Source organism: Aphelocoma coerulescens, chromosome 1 (genome assembly GCF_041296385.1).
Source record: "Aphelocoma coerulescens isolate FSJ_1873_10779 chromosome 1, UR_Acoe_1.0, whole genome shotgun sequence".
Classification (NCBI taxonomy): domain Eukaryota; kingdom Metazoa; phylum Chordata; class Aves; order Passeriformes; family Corvidae; genus Aphelocoma; species Aphelocoma coerulescens.
In genome coordinates this window covers 53,404,886-53,431,932 of record NC_091013.1, presented here as the reverse complement: position 1 = coordinate 53,431,932, position 27,047 = coordinate 53,404,886, and the positions used below count along the sequence as shown (strand labels likewise).

At 36.1% G+C, this 27,047-nt stretch overlaps 1 protein-coding gene across 2 annotated transcripts in view; it reads right to left on the bottom strand.

Moving 5' to 3' along the window:
* The window catches only part of KLHL1 (kelch like family member 1), a 190,651-nt gene that overhangs the window by 108,928 nt on the left and 54,676 nt on the right, over positions 1-27,047 (bottom strand). For both annotated transcript variants that reach the window (XM_069009288.1, XM_069009298.1), the window contains exons 2-3: positions 21,129-21,311; positions 8,752-8,888 (exon numbers count right to left, since the gene is read on the bottom strand). In XM_069009288.1, the coding sequence (XP_068865389.1) occupies positions 8,752-8,888; positions 21,129-21,311 (320 nt within the window). The remainder of the gene's footprint in view (positions 1-8,751; positions 8,889-21,128; positions 21,312-27,047) is intronic.

Sequence of the window (27,047 nt, the reverse complement as noted above, 5' to 3'; positions counted from 1 at the left end):
AGGCAATGATTTGGCAGCTTCCACTACAGTAACACAGAGAAGTTCAAATCCACGCTTAGAGAACAAAAAGTTACAGAAATGGAGGCACCAATTACCAAGAAAATATTTTTGTTTAAGAGTCCACCTTACAGCCTAATGAAATCTACTTTGCCTTGGGCTGGACTGCACTGCTGGGAGAAGTGAGTACTCCAGTTGCATCCTGTTCTGAGGGTACGTTTCATCACAACTGCTGGCACAGAGCAGAAAGGGAGTGAAGGTATTTTACATTGCAGGAACAGGAGTAAACACCTGAAAGGTGAGGACGTCTTTCACAAACTACCATTGCAATTTTCATGATTCTTTTGCTTTTCTTTTGGAACTGGGGATACACAGCTAGGCAGCTGAACTCAAGAGAGTGGATATAGGTACACATCTCCACTGCAGGACCTCCAGAAAGAAACACATTAAAGAGGAATACCACGGCACAGCAGCCTGTCTGATCACTTCCCTAATGCCATTTAAGCAATAAGCTTAAATGCACTCACTTAAAAGCACTCATTTTCCAGCCATGTTCAGTACTTGTTTTAATCTCTCTTTGGAGATGAAGAACTTTGAACCTAGCAAGGGACAGCTTCAAAAATGCACCCTGAAGTGCACTCAGTTATCTGTTCTTCCCCTCCATACTCATTGTTTCCCTGTGTCTGCCTGAATTTATTCTTATTTGTTGCAGTGGCAAAGTCCACTTTACACCCCCATGCTGCTTTGAAAGCAGTCTCTCTGTAAACCTCTGTGCTGGAAAGTTCTCCCTTTACCATGATTCCACTAGTTACTGACTCTCTCCCCCCTCCCATCCCTTCTCCCATTGGCTCCTGTTATGTCACTCACCCTTGCCTCTGCCCCTTAGCCCTCAGACCATTGTTTTCTGATGCTTTGCCCACCCCTGGGACCCTTTGGGATAAAACAACGCGTGCGTTTCGCTCTTGGTTCTTTGTCCCTGCTTCCTTTGAGTGTGTTGGTTTCATTGAACACCTCAGAATTGCATGCAGAGAGCCCCTCTCGCCTCTTTATCTGCAGTTCGTGCACGGGCTGTGTGTGCGAGCGGCTGTTCGCGACCTCCTGCCAAGGTGAGACCGTGTGCACACGTGGGTGCTGCTGGAGTGCTGCCTGAGCATCTCCATGAGGGACCTGTGCAATATTCGTGGCATCGATCCACCAAAGCCCTCTTTCATACTTATTGACTTCCATAGAAAAGCAGACTGCATCACACTACAAGGAAACACAGTCACTATCTATCTCTCCATAATATTCTAGATCATTCTGAATACTCAAAATTTATGGATATTCAGTTCAGAGCTCTTTTCTAAACAATTCTCATATACTTTGCCAAAAGAATGAGACAACAGCTGGTTCCTAATACATAATTGACAATTCTGTCCCTTAATGAAGTATACAGGGTAAAAGGAGGAATAACAATTCATTGGAGTTTAGAACTCCAGGAATGAGCAAGAACTTTGTGTTTCAGTGACAGGAATGGAAAGCATCTGATCCAGAGTCTGATCTGGTCCTCAGAGTATGCCTTGCTCAAAAAAAAAAAAAAAAAAATCAAGGAGGCAACCACTCTCTGCAGTTCTTTAAGATAACTGGGTCTCTGAAGTTCTCTCATATAGACTTGAATTATGTGAAAGCCCACAGTTTGTTTTAGAATCAGAAAGGTATTCAGTGAAGAAAGGTACTTTTTTCCAAGCAGGCTGACATCCACGGGGGAAAGAAGACAACAATCTGGGCCTACAGTTACATTGAGGAACTTTGAAAGATTCTTGCATTTTACACATGGACAGTGTAGCTGAGAATTTAATCCAGGTGCATAAGTAAGAATTTTATGAGGAAGAGTATGCATGAAAATGTCAATCTGAAATGAAACTGGAGCAAAGGTATGTATGAACTTTGCAGTGAGTCAATGCAGAACATCCATGGGCAGATAACTTGAATGGTTCTACAGATCGTGCCAAACTATCACTTCCTAAACTGGAGAAACCCTAATAAAGAGGGCTTCTTTGGATTGCTCTTTGCAACTCTCTCTTTATTGACTCCTGAAAAGTATGACGTATTATGACAAGTATCCACTTCTAGAAGAGAATTTCACAGGGGATCCTTCATATCCAGAAGTTAAGTTTATTCAAGGCCTATGAGCATCTACTATGATACATGACCATTTTTCTGTACTCTCCATTACACAACGGCTGACGAAGTCTTTCAGATCAATTCAATTACCTTAATTTGTCCTTTTATCACTCATCCCAGAGTTCCTGGACCAAATGATCTCCTATCTGATATGAATGGAAATTTAAGGGCCTATTCTCTGCAAGTGCAAAGTCAACCATCAAATACATGGCTGAGAAAATGTAGTGGGACAGCAGCAGGTAACAGCCTCCTGCAAGAAGTGCTAGTTAGACATGGTCCACATTCACAGCGGTCTCTAACGTGACACTACAGAACAAATAACCCTTGAACAAACTCAACATGTCACAGAGGTAGAGAAAAGGACCTTTACAGCATCAGGGTAACTCCAGTTCTCAATGTGATCAATACCTACTACAGAGGAGTAGCCTGAAACACTGTAAACATGCCACCAGCAAATCCAGATTGTCTGAGCATAAGCCTTTAATAAAATACATACAGCCTTACATTATATCTATTGAGTTAAGCTGGTCTGGAAATTCCCTCTAGCACTGAGGCTAATGGGAATGAAATGGCCTCAGTTTTACCCCAAACAAAATCATCCTCCAAACCATGGCAGTCACATTCAAACAGCATGTTGTAGCGTAGCCCTGCGTCTGTGATAACCCCTGGACTCTTGCACTATAAATTGGCACAAGCCCAAAGTACGCTACGAGTTGTTCTCATTGTTTGTTCATATAGACAACTGAGTTTCAGCAATTAAAAAAAAAAAAAAAAAAACAAAACCAAGAAAGAAACCTCCCTGGGATATTTAATTAATATAGTTTCTGTGCTGCAGGACCTAAGGGTCCTTGGGCTTAAAGGCATGTTCCTACTTGCTACATCCCTGCTGTCAGTTCTGTGTGTGTTATTAGCTGTAACCCTGACAAAGACACTTGACAGTACTTTAATTAAAGAGTCTCCCAAAGAAGATCTAATTAAAAGCTATACAGCAGAGCTGAACCTCCTCCATGTATGATCCATTCTCTATTTTTTTCTTCAGATATGTATAAATAAACCAAGGATTTTTTGTTTTCTATTACTGAAATGGGTTTTACTTTTTCAGTTTCATTAACGGTATGAAAGCACCAACCTACTCTTCTGTTCACTGTTGGGAATGTATGCTAATTAGATATCCCGATGCTAATTAGATTTCCCAATACACAAAATCTATAGTAACTTCACAGCTCTGTTGTAACTTCAAAGGAGGGCTCCTAGAGTCACCGATAGCAGCAAAACAACAGAATATCAATCTACAGTTTCAGTCTTCTCTGACCTATTGAAGCACAATTGAAAATAATGAAAACTCAAGCTTTAAGATCAAGAAAGAAGCTTTACCTAAGAAAATGAGGTAAAAAACCACTCTTCTGTATCACTGCTTATCTTGAATTCTTAAAAGATCAAAGAATACATATCCATCTATCCCAGGGCACTAAGATCTCAATCATAGATTTTTTTGCTATCAATCATCTTGCTGCCCGAAACTGAAACGTATTTTCTGCATAGCTGTTGCACCTAAGTGTTGGCTTCAGATTTCTTCAGTTTGCTCACAAGGAGAAGATATGCAAAAGAGGAAGTTTTGGTTCCTATTAAGTTACAGTTCTGCTATATCACAGAGAAAACATACTTTGCCTATTTGAATAAACCAACAAAATGCAGCAAAATGTGGATAGATTAATGAAGTTGCATATTTTTTTACTGGTCAAATATATCCTTCACAACAAACAGTAGTAAAGCTGTTTTGATCTATCCTTGTGAGCCTGTGTATATTACAAGAAGCACATAATTTTGATGGAGTGTTTTTCTAATAAATTTACATCATCTACATAATTTAAATTATACAAGCTGTAATTACAGTATATGTAGCTTATGTAGTTAGAAAACTTTGTGCTTATTTCAGGTAAAACAATACATAGTCACTACCTTATTAATTTTACAAAAAGAGTAAGTCCTAAATATATAAAAAACCCAGAACACTTCCAAAACAACCTCAAGACTGACCTAACATAGAGTTTATAGTACGTATTCTAACATGTCAACTTTTTCAGCTTTATTCAAATTCAGTTTTATAGGTACATCTATCACATAACTTGATAATTGTATAATTAGTCATGTTGAATCTTCACAGAAACTTCAACACTTTTTCTTATCTTTAAATCAGTATTTTTGGTTGTCTAATCTTCTGTCTTCCTGTTACTACTCTTAGATTGGCAGGTGCCTTCACTAAGGAGCTGCTCTAATCAAGGCTGTACAAGACTTGATGCTCCGATGATCATCATGTAATTCTACCTTGCCAATTATTTAGGAATCTATTTGCTTACAGAATCACAGAATCACAGAATAAGGTGAGTTGGAAGAGCCCCTCAGGGATCACTGAGTTCAGCTCTAAGCCTTCACAGGACGACCCCCAAGAGTCACACCTTTTGCCTAAGAGCATTGTCCAAATACTTCTTCAACTCTGTCAGGCTTGGTGCTGTGACCACTTCCCTGGGAGCCTGTTCCAGTGCCCAACCACCCTCTGGGTGAAGAACATTTTTCTAGCAGCCAGCCTAAACTTCCCCTGACACAACTGCAAGCCATTCCATCGGCTGCTGTCACTGGTCACCATAGAGAAGAGATCAGTGCCTGCCCCTCCTCTTCTACTCATGTGGAAGTTGCAGATTGCAATGAGGTCTCCCCTCAGTCTCCTCTTCTCCAGGCTGAACAGACCAGGTAACCTCAGCTGGTACTCATATGGCTTCTCCTCAAGCCCCTTCACAAATCTCATGGCTCTCCTTTGGACACTCTCTAATAATTTAATGTCTTTCTTAATAGTGTGGCACCCAAAACCACACACAGGACTCAAGGTGAGGCTGTTCCAGTGCAGAGCAGAGAAGGACAATCCCCTCCCTTGCCCAGTTGGCAATGCTGTGCCTGATGCACCCCCGGATTATTTTTTCCATAAGTGTGTGATGTACAAAACCTCCCCTTGCTGAGCTTTAATTCTGATATTTTGCAACAGTATTAGATTATATTGGTGAAGGGTCTGGTATCAGTTTAGGGTATCTGCATCTATAGTAGTACTTTTCATAGATACATTTTATCCGTCTTAAACTCATACTTAATATGTATGATTCACAGTAAAAATGAAATAATTTCACTAGATTCTAAAAAAATATAAACCTGACTGAATTACAGATAAGATGTGAAAATGGTTCCCTCTTTTAAATCACATCTAAACATATTTGCACTGTAATACACTTCCACATTTTTGCAAACAAGTCCATGTTCAGCTCTTTTTTTTCTGACATGTTCAGTTTACCGCAGGGAAAACCTTCTCTATAACAGCAGCAACTATATGTGATTTGGTTTTTTTTGAAGCTCCTTGAGCTATAAAGGTAGTGACAGGAAAAAGAAAATAGGAGTCAATAAGTGCCCATTGGTCAAAATTGTTTTCTATTCCTGAGGTAGAACAATAAAGAGCTAAACTGGTCACAGACATGAGTTGTTGAAAACTTTTTCACATATTGTGCCGTCAGTAATTGGAATTTGGCAGCAAAATTCTCCAGATATTCTGTCTAAGTCTAGACAGACATATGCTCCAGATTACAAATCAAAAGTCTGAAAGGGAACTTCTGTTGGCTGCTGTGCATCTGGGTAACAGAACAGTGGCTGTTTTCTTAAATTTCCACTTGTCCACATCCATGTAGAACAAGTAAAATAAACTGACTCAAAGGGAAAGGGGACATGAGCTAGACTGGTGGTAAATAAGGAACCAGAGTGCAAGAAAAGAAATAAGAAATTATGAAGTTAGATAAATCACATAAGACGATGGAAATGAAATGGAAGGGAAAAAATTAAGGTTTTGTTCTGGCAAGGTCAAGGGAAATTATGATTTCAGAATGATTAACTGAGAAGCCTAGATTTTATTTAATTTCAATAAACTAAATAAGTTTAGAACTATTTTCTAGGAATTCACTAATCATATGAGTTACCACCGAATTCTCCATAGCACTTTTGACTGCTCTTACAGTCTGTATAAGGCTGGCCACATTAATGCTGAGCTGTGTATCCAAGCTATACTCACCATTTTTTAGAGAGATTGCTATTTGGATTTGGCTAAAACTGCCAGGATCAATAGAGACAATTGTGTTCCAGTGCCCGCAAACCTTCCCCAGCACTGTTTAATTTATTAGCATAATTGTAACTAGGAAATTTAGGTATCTGCTAAAACATCTGGTGCAGAGAAAAGGAATAGAGAAAGAAATAATCCCACATGAACTTCAAGAGATAAGGACACAAGCTAAGAATAAATAAGGATAAATCAGAATAAGTCAGGACAAAGAACCTAGTGGAAGAGCCACCTGGTGGAAGACAGAATGATCCATGGCATCCAATACATGCACTCTTTTAGCATGTAAAATTGTCTCACGTTTCCTGAATCTCATCAGTCTTCTATTGTCAGTAAGTATCTGTGAAACTTGCAAGTGTGAATTTCAGACATTTTTTGTCTTACTTGGTCTCCAAAATAAGTTAGAAAAAAAGGATAATGGTGTATTACCACTGCATGTGAAAGACATTATAGATCTTAGTTATCATCTTAAGTTTCTAATTGTTCAAGGTGATGTTACAATAGCACATAATGTTGCAATTTCTGAGGGAGTTTGGGCTTTGTGACTGTTTAAATTAATGAATATTATAGAGGCAAATTCACAGAAGGCAAATTAGAAAACATGGGAATTATACTAGCTGTGGAATTCTCTTTTCATCTGTTTGTGAAGTCTGGCCCTTATTTACCTTACACCAGAAAGAAACTTTCAATTTTTACACCTCATCTAATGAACAGAGTACATGGCATAGAGAAATCAAGGAGCATAAAGGAGCTGAAAATCTTCAACATTTTTGGAAAGCAGAAGTTTGCTTCTTCTACTTTTTCATTGTCTCATCCAGTCTCCAAAGTTCTCAGAGATAACCATAAAGTTCTTAGATAGCTTCATTCATCTCGAAAATGTTTATTTTTTCCCTTTCTTCTGAGTCTCCTTCTTTCCTTAATCTACACTTATGAGCTATCTTTTGTTGTCAATAACAACTCTGTTGTATCTTTGCATGTGATATTTTAGTGAAAACTGAGGTAAAAGAACCATACAGTACTTGAGTGTTTACACAGTTTTGTTCCCAGAGGAACAACACTGTCCTTTCTCTTACCTCCTCTTTCTTTTACCTTCCTCTTACAAAATGATTTAACATTACCAGTAGTATTTTTTGCTCTTCTGTTCCAAGGTATGCTTGATTTAGCCCCAGTATTTCTGTGCTATTCATTCACCAAGGAATCAGATTGTAACTTTCTTATGCTTCATAAGAACTACTTCATTTCATGGATCCCTAGCTTGAAACCCTCTGGATGATGGCAAAGCCACAGCTGACAGGAGTAGGCATTACCCTTTGAACATGTAGAGTACCATGTAAATCATAGTCTTACATTTCTAGAACATGTATTTCTCAAACATTAGTCTCAAAAAGAATATTTTTATCTTAAATTATGTTTGTTTGCCATTTCTGTTTTCTAAAACATGGTGGTGCATGGTAAAGCTATTGTGTCATAAAAAACCCAGCACATATCCTGATTAAATATATCAAAGTGAAGAGCAACTTGTGATTGAATTATTGTATGTGTATTTAGAGAAAATTAAAACTGCAGGGTTTGGAGTATCCATTTAAAACTGAATCTAAATCAAATATATGATAGAATCATCATGATAGAATATGGTTAATTTAAACAATATAAGGATGTCTTTTAGGAAACAAATAGAAAACAGTATATATTTTATACTTACATGATCCAAGGCAATAGAAGACAAATCTTATAAGCATTTCCACTCTTTTAATTACCTTATTTTGTAACATTAGCATTCTTTCTTTCAGATTAATGCACTTCAGTTACATTGTGCATAACAAGTTGCTTAAGAAGGATAAATCCCAAATCTATAATGCATTAAAATGTAAAAACTATTCAGAAGAGAGCTTTGATTTATTAACTCTGAATTGTGAGTTATTCATTAAGTTTACACTTCAAAACAGAGTACCAGCCTATGAAAGGAAATGAAAGTGAAAACATCCGGCTCATAATAAAACCTTTTAAAACATTTTCTTATTTAAATTTCAATTTTTTTTTCTTTCAAATCTTTCAAATTTTTAAAGATTTATGCAATTATTTAAACTGAGATTTGATTAAGACAGCAACATAGGATTATTCTTCAAAAAATACAACTGTTCCTTCAGTGATCTTATGTAATTTGAATTATGTGAGTATGAGGCACTCTTTTTAAGTGTTTGAAAACCAAGAAAAATACATCATTTTCTTGACTGTCCTATTGAACTTGACAAGTCTGAAATATTTAATAGTTTGGAGATAACAGGTAACAATCTGAATTCATCCCTAGAAATGGTAAATAAACATTTTTGATTATTAAGATTAAAAAGAAAAATATTTAAACAAAACCACAATTCATTGGAATGCAGCAAACAAGAATATCAACATCTGCCTCTATAGGAAGTATAATGTATGCAGTACAATACCTGTATATGCAAACTGAACAAGATCCCACAGTGCAGTGGGGTCTATGCCTTCCATTTTGATCTCTTCTTGCTTGGCTTCACAAACATCACTTGTAAACATGGCAGCAAAGTAGTCAGAGACAGAACTGAGGACAAGTCTGCAAAAAAGTTAGAAGCTGGTGTAATTTGCTTGCATATACATATCAGAAATTTCACATATATGTAAACTTCCTTAAAAATTATTTTCATAATAATTAAAAATCATTAGGAGCAATGTATTATTAATGCACATTGGCAGCAAAACACAGCATGACATTTAATTCTACTTTGGTTTTGCCTCCTGTGATATGAACCAAGTGGTACTTCAGCATATGACTATGAAACAGACATAGAAATTAGCACTCAGTCTTTCTGATAATCTTCCAATCATGCAAATGTCCCAACTGTTAACAAGATAATCTCTCAGTATCAAAGACAACTTCTTAATGACATGCAATTCATACTCCAGAGGTACTCTTCCTTGTTCTTAAAGGCTTATTTGTTACAAACTTTAATTATAGCATGTGACTTTAGATAGTCTATAAACCTTCCACTAAACTGTTAGTAGCTTACCATGCTACTCACTAATATAATAGCATCCCTGTGTAATAGTATGGGTTTGTTAATAAACACGTCCAAGGAAAATAATTTGAAATAATTTGAAAATACCTACAAAATGTGCATAGCTTGCTGTTTATGGATATGATCTAGATAAATCAATACCACAGCAAGTATCAGGTATGATTTTAATTACTGGGGCTTTAAGTTAAGGCATTCTTCCAAATACCATCTACAGTGAAATTGTGATCTTATTAGGACTGAATATTCACAGATGATCTTGAGATAGAGATATGGTACATCTATAAATAGTGTACCATGTGCTTCCATAAAGATGGTCACATTTCTGGACTAATTTGAAAACATGATATACAAACACATTAATAAAAACCACAACAATAACAACTGGAGAACTTGGAAACCAAGAGAGAAAAATGTTTTGCCTTTTTTATATTGTTATCTAGGGCAAATTATTATAGAAAAAAATAGTGAAGATAAACAAGTTAGTTCTTATCAGCCACCATGATAATTGATTGTCTTTGCTCTCTTAGCTCATTCCAATAGCTAACTAAAATATGACAGCTTGAATTGGCTTCATAATTTTACAGTGCTTTAAGCTACTATATTTTACCAGCAAATACAGCAGCTTGAAGACATAAATATGATCTTTGCCTCTACTGATGGGAAATGACTGAATAGGTGCAGTTTTATCACTTTTCATATTGTGCTCAACTCTAGCAATCATGAATTTTAGAAGTAAACATCCTAATTCATAAACAGTTCACATTTATATTTATGTAATGACTAAAAGACAATAGATGACTACAAAAAGATAAGCTTAGAAATATATTTTGGTGCTGCCACCAAAATTAACTATTTACTAATTTACTATTTTTTCACCATTGAGGAACATTTACAGTCTATGTTTATTTATTCTATTTTATCTTATTGATATCTTATTTATTATCTTTGTAAATCTTCTTCTAACACTTTTTCTGACCACTTATAAATAAGTAACTTTATTGTTAATAGATGCTTTAATAAAAGCATCACAAAAATCACAGAAAGGAAAAACATCCATGAAATATTGATGATGTTCTATGAGATAAAAACTCTCACAGATAGCAGAGCTGTAATACAAGTATGTGATTGAGATTTTCATTCAAGACCATTTTCCATTAGGTTTTGCTTCAGATTTACTAGCCATAATTTAAATTCAACTACAGGTATTCAACTTGGTCACTTGCTTTTTAAAAGCAAGACCAAAACCCTTGGCTGCATCCAAAAAAATGGATGAATGAACAGAAATTTTAATACACCAGTTAATAATCAATGGAAATATTTTCAAACAGCAGTATCTTATATTTTTAATTCACATAATTTATGTTCAGCTGTTGTTTATCATATAATTTTACCATGCATATATTGTCAAATACAAAACAAAGAAAGTGCAAACAACAGAGGGAGGACAGAAAATAAATAACAGGAGGATTAAATCTCTCTCACAAACATCTATAATAATATGTGATTTTCCGCAGTTTGGGTGAGGAAAGTCAAAGAAGTTATCTAATGGATTTTAGCTGCAAGGGAGCATTAATTCTACAGGAACACATAAGATCTAGTCCAAAGTGGGGAATAAAAAAGAAAAATAAATAACACAGGTATCAGGCCCTCAGCATTACCCATTTTTCTTAGAGGTTTATCCCTACTGGTTTGCACCACCTACCAAAGAAGATGGCTTAAATGAGCAGAAAGGTTCTGTGATGTAGCAGCTCACCTAAAGAAGCAAGACAAGCTTTTGAACAGAGTCATAAAGAAAGAGGATTGGTTTTTTTAACTGTCTTATGTTAATCAATAGTTAACAGAAATACTGAATCAGCTATTTCATCAACTTACTACACCAAAAAAGTTAACTGATTTCAAGACACTAACTTTTACCTTGGGAAGTGCTCCACAAGTTGAACTGAAGTGAGAGGAACTTGCTAATTACACTTAATTCTGAAAGGTGACACCTTTTGTAAATCCTTATTGTGTTTCAGGGTTGAGATAGAAGATCAAAAGTGAGAAATCAAAGAGATCAATTAATTTGTAATGATCTGCTGCTTTTTGTAGATCAGAAGGCTCCAAACAGCCCTAAATCTTGGTTTAAAGGCATGTTGACCTATTAATCAAGAAAGGTCAGGTGTCTCAGGATGTCACCTTTTTCAACTACTGATCTGGCAGTGAGAATACATAATAAACTCTTTCATCCTTGAGCCTCATAGCAGGTAACTCATGGCTTAAAATGAGTTTGTAAAACCAGAAAGATTTTCTCCAGATTAAGGGACTTCTTTACATTTACAACTAATTTCAGCATAAGTTTCTGGTGTCTTTTATAAGTAACCCATATGACTGATTATGGTTGTGACCTTTTTTCCCAGGATATCAGATTTTATTTTAGTTTATTATAGAATATTTCTTTGCCATTTTCACAACTGTTTTCATATACAACTTTGATACAGAATTGCCTCAACACTGATGGTGCATTTATTAATTAAAAGAAGCAAACAAACCTTGATCACTTAAAATCTTTAAGAAAACTCTTACAATATTTTACTGCCAACTGAGTAGAATATCAGATGTTACTTGGACTGAAAACTCATAGGCAAGGCACAACTTTTTTTCCACATATATTATGCTAGTGCACATAGGAGCTGAATAGTCTTGAGAACTGGGTCCATGGGAATCTCATGAGATTTAATAAGACCAAGTGCAAGGTGCTGCACCTGCACTAGGGCAAGCCCTGGTATCAATCCGGGCTGAGGGATGAATGGATAGAGAGCAGTCTTGCTGAGATGGTCTTGGTGATGCTGGTGGATGAGAGGCTGGACATGACCTGATAATGTGCACGTGCAGTGCAGAAAGCCATTAAATGTGTCCTGAGCTGCATCAAAACAGTTGTGACCAGCAGGATGAGGGAGGGGATTCTGCCCCTTGACTCTGCTCTGCTGAGACCCCACCTGGAGCACTGCATAAGAACAGCTTTCATTTACAAAGATTCTGGGGAAAAAATGGCAAGATTTCAAATTTTTCCACATGACATTTTAATTTCCTTTTTGACAGATAGCATTGTGCATATATATATACACATACATATATGCTTCATAAGTATTATTTCTTTTTAAAAGTTTCAGTTTTAAGCTCTGAATTCTGAAAGAAATAAAATCTCACTTTCAATGAATGACGTATGGTTCACAGCATGGGAAGGACATCGACCTGTTAGAGTGAATCCAGGGCCACCAAGATGATTAGAGGGGTAGAGCACCTCTCCCATTAGGAAAGATTGAGAGAATTTGGCTTTTTCAGCCTGGAAAAGAGAAGACTTAGGGGTGACTTAATTAATGCCTTCCAGTACCTGCAGGAGCCTAAAATAAAGGTGGAGAGGGATTTTTTATATTATCATGTAGTGATAGGAGAGGGGGGAATGGCTTCCAAGTGAAAGAGAGTAGGTTTAAATTAGATATTAGGAAGAAATTTGTTACTGTGAAGGTGGTGAAGAATTGGAACAGACTGCCCAGAGAATCTGTGGATGCCTCATCCCAGGAGGTGTTTAAGGCCAAGCTGGATGGAGCTCTGAAAAACCTGGTCTAGTGAAAGGTGTCCCTGCCCACAGCAGAGGGACTGGAACAAGATGATCTTTACAGTCCCTTCCAACCCTATGACTCATGGTTTTTAAAAGTGATTAGTTGCTCTGTAGGGGACATCAGCTGATAGATACTCTGTGTGCCTACTAATAGTAAAGCTCTACAGATAGCTCCATACTGATAGCTGCTCCACAGCTCTTCTTGCAGGAGTTAAACTTTTACTGTATACATACAGAAGGCTCCATGATTTCATAAATTTTAAGGCTTGCAGAACATATTCTAAGGAATATCCATGCATGCACTTGAAATAATCAGAAAAATTTTGACCGTATAATCAAGACTGGCATCTTTTCTGAATAAAACACAGCAAAGGAGCAAGCTGTGGAACAGATCAACTGTTTTGGACTACCACTAGTAGTGATTATCTTTGCTGACTACCATGGCAATTTTTTTTGAGAACAACTATGTATTAATGATTAATAATAATAATATCCCCAGATAAGCCAAATAGAGAGACAGATGGAATTTTGACAAGAATTTATTAACTCTGAAACAAGAAAGTGTTTCTTCTCTTTACTCAAACATAGCTTTCTTTAATATTATTTATATAACATATAGCTATAAGACACCAATAATCTATACTAAGTGATGTTTTCTCTTTACCTTGAGAGCCATGCCTTTTGAGTTTACATTCTTAACTTTCTTTGTCTTCTTTTAAGTCTTTTATTGTCTCTCAGAAACTTAATCATAAATACAGTAAATGCCTCTATCTCTTCTACTGTACAAACTGCAATACAGTGATACATCTGATTATATCTCTTATGTTTATGTTGACACAATGTTTTTAGGAATGGTACACAAATCCGACATCATCATTTCCACCAAACACACAATGTTTACCAGAGCTTTAGTTTTCTTCAGAAACTGCAAGTAGTGCACATATCTCAGTTGACAGATTTGATAACAAAGTCAGTATTCCAAAACACTTTTTCAATGTGTTTGTGTTCTTGTGTAACTTCTGAAGATACCTGATACTGCAGCCAGTATTTTTAACTCCATACTGTTTTGAACCAGTAGAAAGATGAAAAAAAAAAAAAAAAAAAAAGACACATGAATCTAAGTAATTTCTCAATATTTGGGAATAGGCATAACAGGCAAAAAATCACAGTGAAGAAGATTAGAGCTGATGAAGATCCATTATGATCCAAATATAAATCAGAGCTCAGTGTTCTTCTCCAGAAGAAAACCCACATATTCAGACAGAGCACACATATTTGATTGTAGAAAGACAACACAATCAACTGTGATACTAAATTTGTGGACTTAATTATTTAATTTTTTCACTGAATCTCCACAAGAAAAAGAGGAAAATAGCTTTCAGGAGAAGAAAAATTTCAGTTTTATCATGTTTGAACTATCAGCAGAAATGTCAGAAACACAGACACTAGGTCTGATGAAAGTATTGAGACAGATCTGTGAAGTCACTAGAGTTAAGTGACTGCTTAAGTATCTAGATTTTTTAAAGTCCATTTGTTATCCTTTTGTTTTATTCTAGAACTTGTTTGTATAAAATAATTCAATAGGGCATCATTATTAATTGATCTTCACAACCCATTCCTTTATAGAGCCTGTTTTGTTCTAATTCTTGTCTGCGATTTTCAGTCCCTTTTTTGATGGTGAACTGTCACATCTTCCTGACCCAAGTAATTTTTATATGCTATTTTCTCATCTACCCGATTTTTTTTTTTGCTTTATTTTCATATTCTGTATCATTTATCCTCTCCCTCATTTTCATTTTTTTTAATAATACAATTTTAAACAGGAATCAATCCCCTAAACATCGATTTCAGGACCAGTTTTTTATTCAGGTTTAAAGCTGACCTATAAAAACATTGCACCCTTCTGGACCACATGATCTAAGCCAGACAGGTCACTCAAGGTGTCTCAGAGATTAGCTGGCTGAACAATTCTTTTTGCTTTCTTAAGACACCTCATCCTTGTTTCTTTTACCCTTCAAAGTCCATTTCAGTTACTGCACCTACTTCCAGTCCATAAAGTAATAGCATTAGTATTCTGGTTTAATACAGTAATAAAATATCTCTAGTTGGAAAGGACCCTTAAGGCTCTTAAAACAAAAATAAACCATGTGATTAAGTGCATGATCCAGATGCTCCCTGAACTCTTACCACTTCCCTGGGAAGCCTGTTGGAGTGACTTACCACCCTTCTGCTGAAGAACCTTTTTCTAATATCCAATCTGAACTTCCCCTGACTTCATTCCATTTCCTTGAGCCCTGTCACTGCTCACCAGAGAAATGAGATCAGCACCTCCCCCTCTGCTGCTCCCCTCAAGGAAGCTGTAGACTGTGATGAGGTCATCCCTCAGCCCTCTTTTCTGTAGGATGAACAAGACAAGTGACCACAGTTGCTCTCCTTGTACATTTTTCCTTCAAACCTTTCACCACCTTGGATGCCCTCCTCTGGACATACTCCAACAGTTTGATGTCCTTATATTGTGGCTCTCAAAACTGCACACAATACTCACAGTGAGGCTGTACCAGCACAGAGCAGAGAGGGAAAGTCAACTCTTGATGGGCTGGTGATGTTATGGCTGGTGCACCCCAGGGCATGGTTGGCCCTTTGCTGCCAGGGCTGACTCATACTCAACTTGCCAGAAACCCAAACCCCCAAACCAAGATTATCAGTCAAGGTTAATATTAAAAGCTTATCTCAATTGCCTTGCTGCTTTCCCTCTGATAGCAGGAATTTTTGCTGCTGTTGTTGTTGTTCTGTCCCAATTGCTGATGTTCTGTCCCAACCATATTACTTGAATGAATTGTTTTTAAACTCAGGGACAGTGGGTTGTACTAAACACAGATCAGATGCAGTGTTTGTGGGAAGTCCCCTAACCCTTACAGATATCTGGGAATAACATAGCACTGTCATACTGCTTTTACTCTGCATTTTCCACGTGCATCTGTTACTGACTAGTGCCAGAAAACAAGTCTTCAGACTATATAATTTGCATTTTTCTTCTTTCACTCCCTGCTTCTAGGCTTTCCTTTCTTCTCTGTCTGGTTGTCCTTTCTCTTCTGCCTGGTTCTTTATTCTTCCATCTTGCCTTTCAGCTAAACTTTCTCCAATAAGTTTTCCTCATTTTACTGATACTATTTTTTCAACTTTGTCTCTCTTTAGTAGCACTCAAAATGCAGTGAAAAAGTTGTTACCACTCCTTAGAGAACTGAAACAGACAAAGCTAATTGCATTTTGTTGAAGGTGTTTCATTAAATTTATCTTCACTTCTCATTCAAATACTTGTAGAAAGATTTGCATAACCTTACTTACTTACTTTGTTTATTGGTAATTTCCCAATAGTTCTGTACTACCTCTTCTGCCATGGTAAGAGCCCCCCGTGATCCTTATCTTGAGTATTGGAAAGAAAAAAGTCTATGGTTCTTTGATATTAAGAGAAAACAGAAAATAAAAACTTGGATTTCTCCTTATACACTCAACTATACTTGACTATATTATAACAACCACAAAAGTAATTTCTTGGTTTCTCAACAAGTGCAATGGAAGTCAGAATTGTAAGCCGAGGATGTAACTCTCCTTGTACATCTTCTTTGCATTTTCTGTTTTTACTAAATGTTCTGTTTTATTGAATCCAGTCTCTGTTATATGGGAGTGTTTTGTTTTAATTGGAAAGGGGTAGGTAAATTCTATCCTTATTTCACATTTGTTCTTTTTTTGTTTCCCTTCAGCATTGAGTTCCTAGCCTGTTTTGTGCAGCATTACTAATCAAAATGTCTTAAACTACAGTCTGAGTTTAGAGATGCCTCTAACATTTATGCAGTCCTAGATGGAAGTTTTAATGAGCCCTCCAGTGCAAATATTAAAGGTGTATCTATCATTTGCAGTGACTTTAGCTCTTTTCTTTGCAGCATTTTTGATGTTTCTTCAGCAGCTGTAGAATATAGCATTTCAAGTACAGTATCTAAAACCAGTATAATTCATGTAAGTTGCCTTCACTCAAAAAAACCAAATCATTGATGGCAAACACATATTCTTAATTTTATGTTGACCCATGGGATTATTGCTCGATTAACAATTTTCATTTACCTTGGAAACACTTGGTACTCTGATCATATAACTATAGGTCTGGATAATATTTACTTCCCAGTATTTTTCTGGTTTAGATGACATTTTCTACCTGCAGTCTAGATTTCTAGATACAACTGTATTTGGCTGATTGTGAACTGGATAAAAGGAGGTGTCAATTACAGTGGGTTGGTTTTACTCCTTTGTTTGTTTTGTAGCAGCAATGCCCAAGTTCATCTTATTCCAGCCACTGTAAAACTACAATATGTGTCTTGTCTGAAAAAGGTTATATTCTAAATGGCAGGTACAGAAAATGAGAAAAACATATCTAGCATGCTTCTCCAGAATGAGCAGAGAAACTACAAACTCCATGTTCATAATAAATTAGGATGGATTGCTAATCGTGCAACAGCTTAAATTAAGGGAAGGGAAATTATTATTTTAGCATTCTTTCTCTTTCTAAGGTATTTACATTTTTATATTTAATTGTTATTTATACATGTTATAGCAATATAACAAAAAAAAGAGGTTTACTAAGTTTTTGGAATTTATTTAAATGTCAGTCACTTTTCCCACTGAAATTCCTACTAAAAGGTCTTCCTACTTTCTCAGAACCCTCTCTGGTTCATCACTACAATACTTGGTTGGTTTGTACTTCCTTTTACTATTCCTCCATGCAAAATATTATGCCTTCAACCTCTTCAATGTATTATTAGATCAGACAAATGTATTTTTCAGGTGCTAACAAAAAGTTTAAACACAGTATAACTTTAAAGCTGCTTGAGACAACCAAACAACGAAAAGCTGTCATAATACTTTGTAATTTGAGTTTCTCCCCCCCCTTTTTTTCTTGTGAGAAATAAAAATGGGGGGGGAAGAAGAAGAAAAAATAAAACTGATAAAACGGAAACCCCTCAACACTAATGACAAAAATTAACTTGGGGGCATTTGGGCTAGGATCAGAGCTTACCTGACATTCTTTCTACAAAAGTATCAGGCTTTAGAAATCTTACAGCACAGTAATAGCTTCTCCTCTAGAGAAAAAGTTATCTAAACAGATCATCAAACAGCATAATAAAGACTGGTAAAGCAGGGAACAAAGAGCAAGCAGTATCAGGAATGAAGCTAGAAATTGTACAGATACTATTTGGGAGATATTTCAGAGATGCACAAGAACCAAAGGCTATTTTTGGTGACCTTAACTTCATTTGATGCAATATACTAGTATTTCTTAACTTTCATAGATTTAGATACAGTAAGACTACATAAAATATTTCTATGCTTGGTTTTCACACTATTGTTTTATTTTAACTTGTTCTAAACAGAGAAAAAATGAAGAAAATTACAATTTTCATACTTGCTATTGAAGAATGTAGAAAGTCTTTCCCTGGTTTTCTGAAAGTTATTTTTATTGTACTATATTAAAACTATTGTATTTTACAACATAATTCTGTTAAAAAGTAGAGAAAATACATGAGGATCATTATTTTTTAGCAATAATTTTGAGTATTTTGTATTTCTTAATTTGTTACATATTCAGTATACACTATGGCTTGTAATACGTTTTAAGTGGATTTTGAAAGAGGATTCATTTTATCTAGGATCAGATTTTATAAACATATACAGAGGATATTTTACCGAGCTCCTACCTATAATTTAAAAACTCCACAAATACTGCATGTCATTGTCCTCTGCAAGCAGGCTTTTTAGATGTTCTCAGGAATGCAAAGTATATATTACCTGGCCTAAACTGCAAAAAACCTTAATTAGAGGAGACACTTCACTGCATCTGCTTCTGACAGGTCTCAGTGTGAAAAAAGGGACCTGTGAAGTATGTTGGCAAACTTGGCTCCAGTGACCATGAGAGAAGAAAATTTTAGACACTGGATCCTCAGAGAAGTTAGCAGAATGAACAGCAAATTACAAGCCTGGACTTCAGAAGTGCCTCTTGATGAAATTCAAACGCACAACAGGAGTGCACGGAAAATGAAAGCAAGGATGAATGACATGGGCGATGTATAGAAACATTGTCCCAACATACAAAAATACAAAGGTCAGGTACAGATGAAGTCAGCAAGGGATTTGATAGTAAAGAAGTGTGTCTGTAAATACCTTGGAAGCAAGTGCAAAATCTTTGAAAGATTTTATGCACTGCTCTAAAAAGCTTTATTTGGCTTGGTTTGTTTTTTGGTTTTTTTTAGCATGATCTATTTTGAGGATAAGTTTAAGGTGTAATACTGGAGGAAGCTCTACAATGTCACTGAAAGGCCAGTCTGTCCCATCTGTAATCATGATAATTGGAGGAGGTTTCTAAAAACTGAGAAAGTCAATTTCTATGTCCATCCTCAAGAAGAAAGATGTAGGCACCTATAGACTGGTTTATCTTACCAAGGTTATGGAGGAAATTTGCTAGGAACACACATGCTGGATCACTGAAAACAGTGAGGATAATAAAAACTGGAACAGGCTAACAAGAGAGGAACCTCCACAAGAGATGATATTTAAAAACTAACTGGGTATGACCTCAATGGCCTAATCTAACTGTGCAGTTGACCCTTGAGCAGGGAGAGTTGGATCTGTAATTTCTAGGATTGTAATGACCCCAGTAAAATAAGCAGCTTCCTGTGCTTTTCCAGCCACACCTGTCTAAAACAACGTAGAATAAACACTATTAAAAAAACTTTTCCACTTATTTGAGATTTGGACTTTTGACTGCAGACCACAAAGAAGTTGAAAATTAAATGTAAAGGTGTCTGAAGGTTTAATAAAAAATCTAAATAAGATCATGGCTATTATTTCATGGTCAGTTTCCTTATTAGAGCATTTTTCCAGCTCAGGAAGGATTTATATATACTGTAGAATTGAAATGACAAATGTGAAATTAAATTTACTACTAAAAGGTGCGCATCCAAATACGAACAGCTGTATTAAAACTAGTAGGGGAGCTGAACTAAACTAATTTAAAAAACCCATGATTTAAATATTTTAATGAAGGTTCTGTCTGGTTTTACTAGCATTTGGACAATAACTTTGGCTTTGCAGTCTCATATATTGCACCTTTTTTCTCTTACTTACTGTTATGGGAGTTGGAATATAGACTGTCCAGCTTCTTTGTTTAACAGGAATAGTCTCTGTTTCCATATTCACTTAGGGCAAAAGGAACTTTGTAAGGTGCAAGTTGCCAAGATGACCTTATAGTATTCCTCTGCACCAGGAAGTTAATTTATGAGTTCAGAAATGCACTGTTTTTCTGACTTCCTGCTGCAGAACCATAGTCCTGCTCTGAATTTAGTATCTCAGCAGAGAAATCAGGACACAAGCAGGGAATAGATTACCCTTGGTCTGCAGCCTTATGCATCTGCAAAAACACTTGCTCACCTAGAAATTCTGAATTATTCTCTGTATTTTAATCCAAACTCTGGAATCAGATTTTTATTTGCATGCATTAAATGAAAGACTACTGTTGAGACAAAAATCTCAAGGAAGAATAACTATTTTAAACTCTAATTGTTATCTAAAACTAAGTATAGTTTCATAAATACTGGCTGCTTTAATACCAGACAATCTCACAGAATTTTAGAAATTATAATGTAATTTTAAGTTTTAGACCAATAATCATCATTACAATTAAATAAGGTATTTTTCAGTTCATTGAAAGGCACAGGTCATGGGAAGAGAAGAACGTCTTCAGTATTCTACTGTAAGTTTCTGAGAGACTGTACAACAGACTTACCAGAGGATCAGGATCTTAAGCTAGAAATGGTGCTGTGTTCAGTGTAGCTATACAGCATCCCATTTCAGAAATTTCCATTCTCTTCACATAAGAACAGCATCACAGCAGGGAGAATTGTCACACTCACCATCAGTTTGCTAGTTGAGTGTTACTTGAACTTTTGAAATCTCTACAAAAAAACCTCACCTTCAAAGCAACCTTCAAATCCACTTTTTTGAGCCACTTACACTCATGTTTAAAGCCAAGAGGGAAGAAGATTAAGGGGCAACAAGAAATACTGTTCTAAGAAATACGCATACCCAAAACAATTTACTTTTGTAATTTCAGTATTTCATGCTTATCTCCTACCTGTGTGCAGGTATCTTGCGATCCCCAGCAATGAGGATAACATCACAGAGCTGCTGCTGCTTCAAGTAGCTCTCCATCTTCCTGAAGGTTTGCTCTGCATGGTGAACAGCCTGGTAGAATTCCTCAGAACTGCACGAATCCATGTCACAGTGGGGTGGCAAGGGGTGGCTGGCTCCTGACAGTCTGTAAAGCACAAGAGAAACTCCATGTTGACGAGATGTGACCATGTGTTGACCTCATCACAGCTTCTAGAACCTGATACAAGTAAATCAATGCATCCTTTCCCTGTTTTCATCACTAGAAGTGCAAGGTATAAAAATCTTACTACATTGGGAGAGAAATGGAAAAGTCAATCCTATATTTCCATTGATTCTGAGTGCCTACTCTAGTTCACTTCCTCAAATTCACATTCATTTTATACCACCCAGGAAAGAAAAATAAAATTCTAATTGTCTTAATTTGTAATCAGTTGTGATTATTTCCACAATGAAAAATCACAAACCTACTTTTTAACCAGAAGACATACTAATACAAAGTGAATTTAGCCTGCAAAGACAATGACATCTATATTTAAAAGAAAAATAAAAAGAAACGGGAGAAAAATGTAATTTTTTTTCATTATATAGGCATCTATTCCTAGTTCGAAGTTACACAGTTCAGTGTTGCAGTGGAAAATAAGACAAAGTGTCAGGACAGCCTGACTAGCCTGCCACTAGTCCTTGAGGAAACTAGGAAACTATGCTAGGGTTTCCAAATAGTTCTCAACACAGATGACACCCTCTTCTTTTACAAAATATGTAATGAGATGGATTCAAATGAAAGTCTTAAGATTATATATGACTTGTAGTGCTGAAAATTATGGATTTCACAGATGAGGCTGATTTTTTTCTTCAACTAGATACTTACAAAACAGTTTACATAATCAATAAAAGAGCAATAGAAGACCTATTTTAGTCCAGCATATGAAACAACATTATAAATTAATTCAAACCAATCTCATTCTATACAGATTCTATTGAAATATAAATATTAAGGAGCGCATAAGAAATGTTGCTTATTTACAGTAATAATACAACAGGTTTTTTTCAATCCATACAAAACTCAAGGTTTGAATTCAGTAGGTACTACATTCAAAAAATGGTATTGAAAGACCTGTAAGAAAATGCAGTCTGCATTGCCAGTGCTGAGAAAAAAATTGACAAGTGCATAAACATAATAATTCTTAAAAATCAGAATGAAATGTAGTTTTAAAATAAAAATAATTAAAAAAAAACCAAAAAAACAACAAATAAACAACAACAAAACAACAAAAAAACAATCAACCAATTAAAAAAAACAAAAACAAAACCAAACAAAAAAATTTTGAGATATGCTAGCAATTTACTTTTGAATTATGTTTTGTCCGGAAGTGTTCCACATAGTCTCCTACAGTCACTGTACAGGGCTCAACAGGTATAAGGAGAAAGAGCTGGTCCATCTTTGTGTCACAGTAATCACTAGGCTTCACAGCACTCCTTTAAAGTAGCTGGAATCCTGCATAATTGAAGGTGGCATACAGATAATTTCACAGGGAACCAACATAGCTACTTCCGTATCTCACTGCCCCACCACCTATTCTGTGCCACGTACAGGTACTAACTTAAGAGAATAAGTAAAGTGAAGTTACTTAATTTTAAATTATAACTCAAACTTATTTTAAAATAAGTAAATTCACTTTTGTAACATTAAGTTGGATAATGAAAAATTATCAGTTGGTTTAAATTAATTGATATTTTTATTTTCATGCTGCAAAGGTTACAATTTGCGTGAGCCTGTCCATAGGAAACTGAACTGGCAAAATGTTATTAAACATGATTCCTCACCAGAAACGGTTATGAAGTGGTGATTTAGAAAGAAACATTTGTTTAATTCTGTTATAGCTAATCTTGTTATATTGTCAAGTACTTTATGCCAGATATTTCCTCCTGGATAAAACAAACACATTCATTCTGTGAGTGACATAATTTGCTTATGTGCTCCTATCTAATCTGGACTCCAACCATGTTGATCAGAAATCCAAGTTTATTTCCACATCTTTGGTTGATTAACAGATGCTTTGCCATAAAACTCTAATGATAGAGCTAAGCTCATTAGAATGGGCAGTAGGCAGCTATTTCAGCTTTTCTCTTTTTTTTCCCATTTAACTTTGATTGTAGCCATACACAGACTTCTTTAGTTTTATTGCTGGAGAATTAGAATGTCAAGCAATTTACAAGAAATAAATTAATGCCTAATAAATGAGGTTGATAGGTTTAAACAGACCCATTTCTTCCTGTACTCTGTGGAATTTAGAAGTGACAACAACAGCAATTCTGAGAAAGGAATGAGCAGATCTTAATGGGTTCATACTGTTTGTTATTTCAGAATAAGGTCAGCTTACATTTGAACAGATAGGGTACTAGTCCCGAATCTTTTTGGCAATTCAAAATGCTGTCTTTTCCATGTCAGAAAAGATACCCCAATTAAAAATTTATGCTTGTCCTGTGAAGTAAGACTGGACTGTAATAACCTTAGTCTATTTTGTTCTTGAATTGCTAGGTAGTGTTTGCCACTAATTTGGCTTTCTTTCCTGCTAGCCATTTATAAGCAACACTTTCTACCCTCGAACTCAGTATATCTGTGACTTAGCAAGTCAGCAACTGACTGCTCAAATGCAAGCCACCAAAGACACAGCATATTTTAAATATTATCATGAAAAATAGCAAGCAATAAGCTTAGTAGAAGACAGTAAGTTAATATTTTATTTATCTTCTAAGAAAGCCCAGATAAAAAGCCTGCTTCTCATCCTATTCAGGCTCTATCTCTGTTTCATTACAAATGCTCTGTCTGCATAATCAATGCTTTAAATTCAGATAGCAACTTGTTAAAGTAGGAATTAGTTAAAGCAAACACCATTTATTACCAATTACCGTTTTGTGAAAGGCATATATAGGTACTCAGGGCCAATTAGCAGTATGAAAATCACATTTTATCTTTGCATATATTGGTCTTGTTTAGGTGCAAGCAAATTGAACCACAAATGGAGTGAAAGGCTTGTTGATTGCATTCAGCAGCAACTCCAACACAAATTTGACTGAATATGCCCTGAGTCTTTCAAAACGCTTTTTAGCATTTGTGTACCTCAAAATCCTGTAATCAGTGAACTGGACAGACTCCAGGTGGAATTTTTCCATAATCTTCCTCAGATGGCAAGTGCAGAGCCTGAACTCAGTGTGGAAATTTCAAACATTTGGGACTTGTCCAGACTAAAACACTTTATCTGTAAACAACTTAGTTAATGGTACAGAAATAAGGAAACCAAATCTTTCTCAAGATTACAGCAATTATACTGAAGGGTGATACTGCAGCATGAGAATATTAAATGGCTCACAAAAATTATCAACATTGCAAATAACCAATAATCTTAAATGCTTTTCTATGAAATGGTAAACCAGAGTGCATAGGGCATAATTAAAAAAAAAAGAAAAAGGGGGAAAAAAATTTCAGTGCTAAGAATAACATCCTAACCTTAAAAGAGAAATTATTTAAGAGCACAAAGGTGTAGAGAAAAATCCAGTCTTTGAGCCATCCCAGATCTTAAAATAGTGTAAATAGAAAAAAACCCTAGAGAATCTAAAACATCTGATGCCACAATGCTCCTCTTTTACTAGAAAAAACCCACTGATTTGAACAAGAATAGAGAAATGAAAATCTTTAGTATAGTGATGTCAGCAAGGAGTTAAAGAGAAAATGCCAGGTAAAAAGGGACTTCACACACAGATTTAGTTACCTATATGTTTCTTGATAAGTAAGTAATAAAATCAGTAGGCAAACCATATCCTGAACAAAAGAATAAAAAAAGAAGTATTTTGAAATGGAGAATTCATATGATTTGAAACTATACCACATTTCTCTGTGTAAACAGGCTTAGATTTAGAAATGTTTCATTCTGGAAATTATATTCATAGAGGTGCAGAATACAACAGATTCATATCACTGTGTATAGCAGAAAACTTTACAGAGTACTTAGGTATTTTAAATACTCAATTTGAATACATTTACTCTTGATGCCACTGAAGGCCCTGGCTCCAAATAAAGAACTCTTTAACCAGAAAATGTCATATAATTTCATCATTACTGGAATATTAAATCCTGCTGTATTTAACTTGTTTTTTCAGTTTTCACTTATGCAGTATTGATCATGCAAACTTATTCAAAACCTGTTCAATTTAATTTAGTGTATATTATCGGGTACGTATCCAAAATACATACTCAAAATATATCCAGTTCTTCAGTGGAAAAAAACAGTGCTTTGCTATTTCTAACTCGCAAAACTAGAAGAAGTATTCCATATGTAAGACTGAAAAAAAATCTTCACACAATTCATTCTCTAAAAATTACTTATTGAATGCTTAGAAATCAATAGCCTGTGGAATTGCACCATCTAAGATGGACTGTCAGAAGTCATGGCTCTCATTAATGATCACTTGCAAAAAGGCAAGAGGGAGTTTTATAAAGACTTTAAACAGTTTTCTTACTGCAACAGCAAGGCTAAAGTTCTGTTTGAGAACAAAGCTATCCTTTTCACTCTGCTACCAGCAAATGTATCTGCAGCTACAGGCTCTGCCCAGTTTGAGCAGGTAGAACTGCCAGATAAAAAAACTCAGAATTTCAAATAGGACTTTTTAGTTTCACCAGTTTCACCCAGAGATGTATTGCTGATGTCTCAGAGATTCTTTTTCTATGTAAAATAATAACAATAATAAAAAAAATTCAAGAGTCCAATACATATTATAAACTCTTTGTTCTACAGATAAATCTCTATAATGTATACTTTACAATGGTGTTTCCTCCTAAAGGCAATTTGTGAATCAAGATACTTGTAATGTAACTCATTCTTTGGACACCATAAGGCATCATAGAGTCATAGGACATCTGTATGCCCAGCAAAAATGCTCCATTGTTCTGTATTCCTGTACATCTTAAGAGCATTACCAGACACAAAATGCCAGCTACCAGTTTATTGTGTGATCTCAGACTAATTGTTTGAGGAGCTCTTCAGAAACACAGGAAGGACAGCGAGGAGGGACTACTGCACTACACCAAACTCCTTCAATAGAGAAGAAATATTTGCCTTGTTTAGTGGCTGTATTGGGTTTGCGTGGCCAGGTTTTGTTAGTGGGGTGGGGTATGGGGATGGGGCTTCTGTGAGAAGCTGCCAGAAGCTTCCTCCATGTCCAGCAAAGCCAATGCCCGTCAGCTTTAAGATGGATGTGCTGCTGGCCAAGGCTGGACAAATCAGAAACAGCAGTAAAACCTCTGTGATAACATATTTAAGAAGGAAAAAGAAAAAAAGTTATTGCACATATGTAATTGTAGTCAGAGAAGAGCAGAGTGAGAACATGTGGAAACAACAGCCTTGCAGACACTCCAGCCAGTGGAGAAGGAGGGAGAGAAGGTGTTCCAGGCACTGCAGCTGAGATTCACCCGCAGCCTGTGGTGCAGCCCATGGTGAGGCAGCTGTGCCCCTGCAGCCCATGGAAGACCACAGGGATGCAGAGATCCACCTGCAGCCCATGGAGGAGCCATGGGTGAACTTGTGGGAGCCCTGTGCTGCACCAGGGCACTGGCAGGGACCTGCAGACCTGTGGAGAGAAGAGTTCATGCTGGAGCAGTTTTTCTTTGATATGACTTGTGACCCTCTGGGGGACACATGCTGAAGTAGCCTATACCTGAAGCACTGCAACTTGTGCAAGAGTGACCTGCTTGCAGCAGTTCGTGAAGAACTGTTGCCTGTGGGATGTACATATGTTGGAGAATTTCATGGAGAACCGTCTCCTGGGAAAGAGACCCCATGCTGGAGCAGGGGAGACTCCTCCCTGAGAAGTGTCAGGAACAACA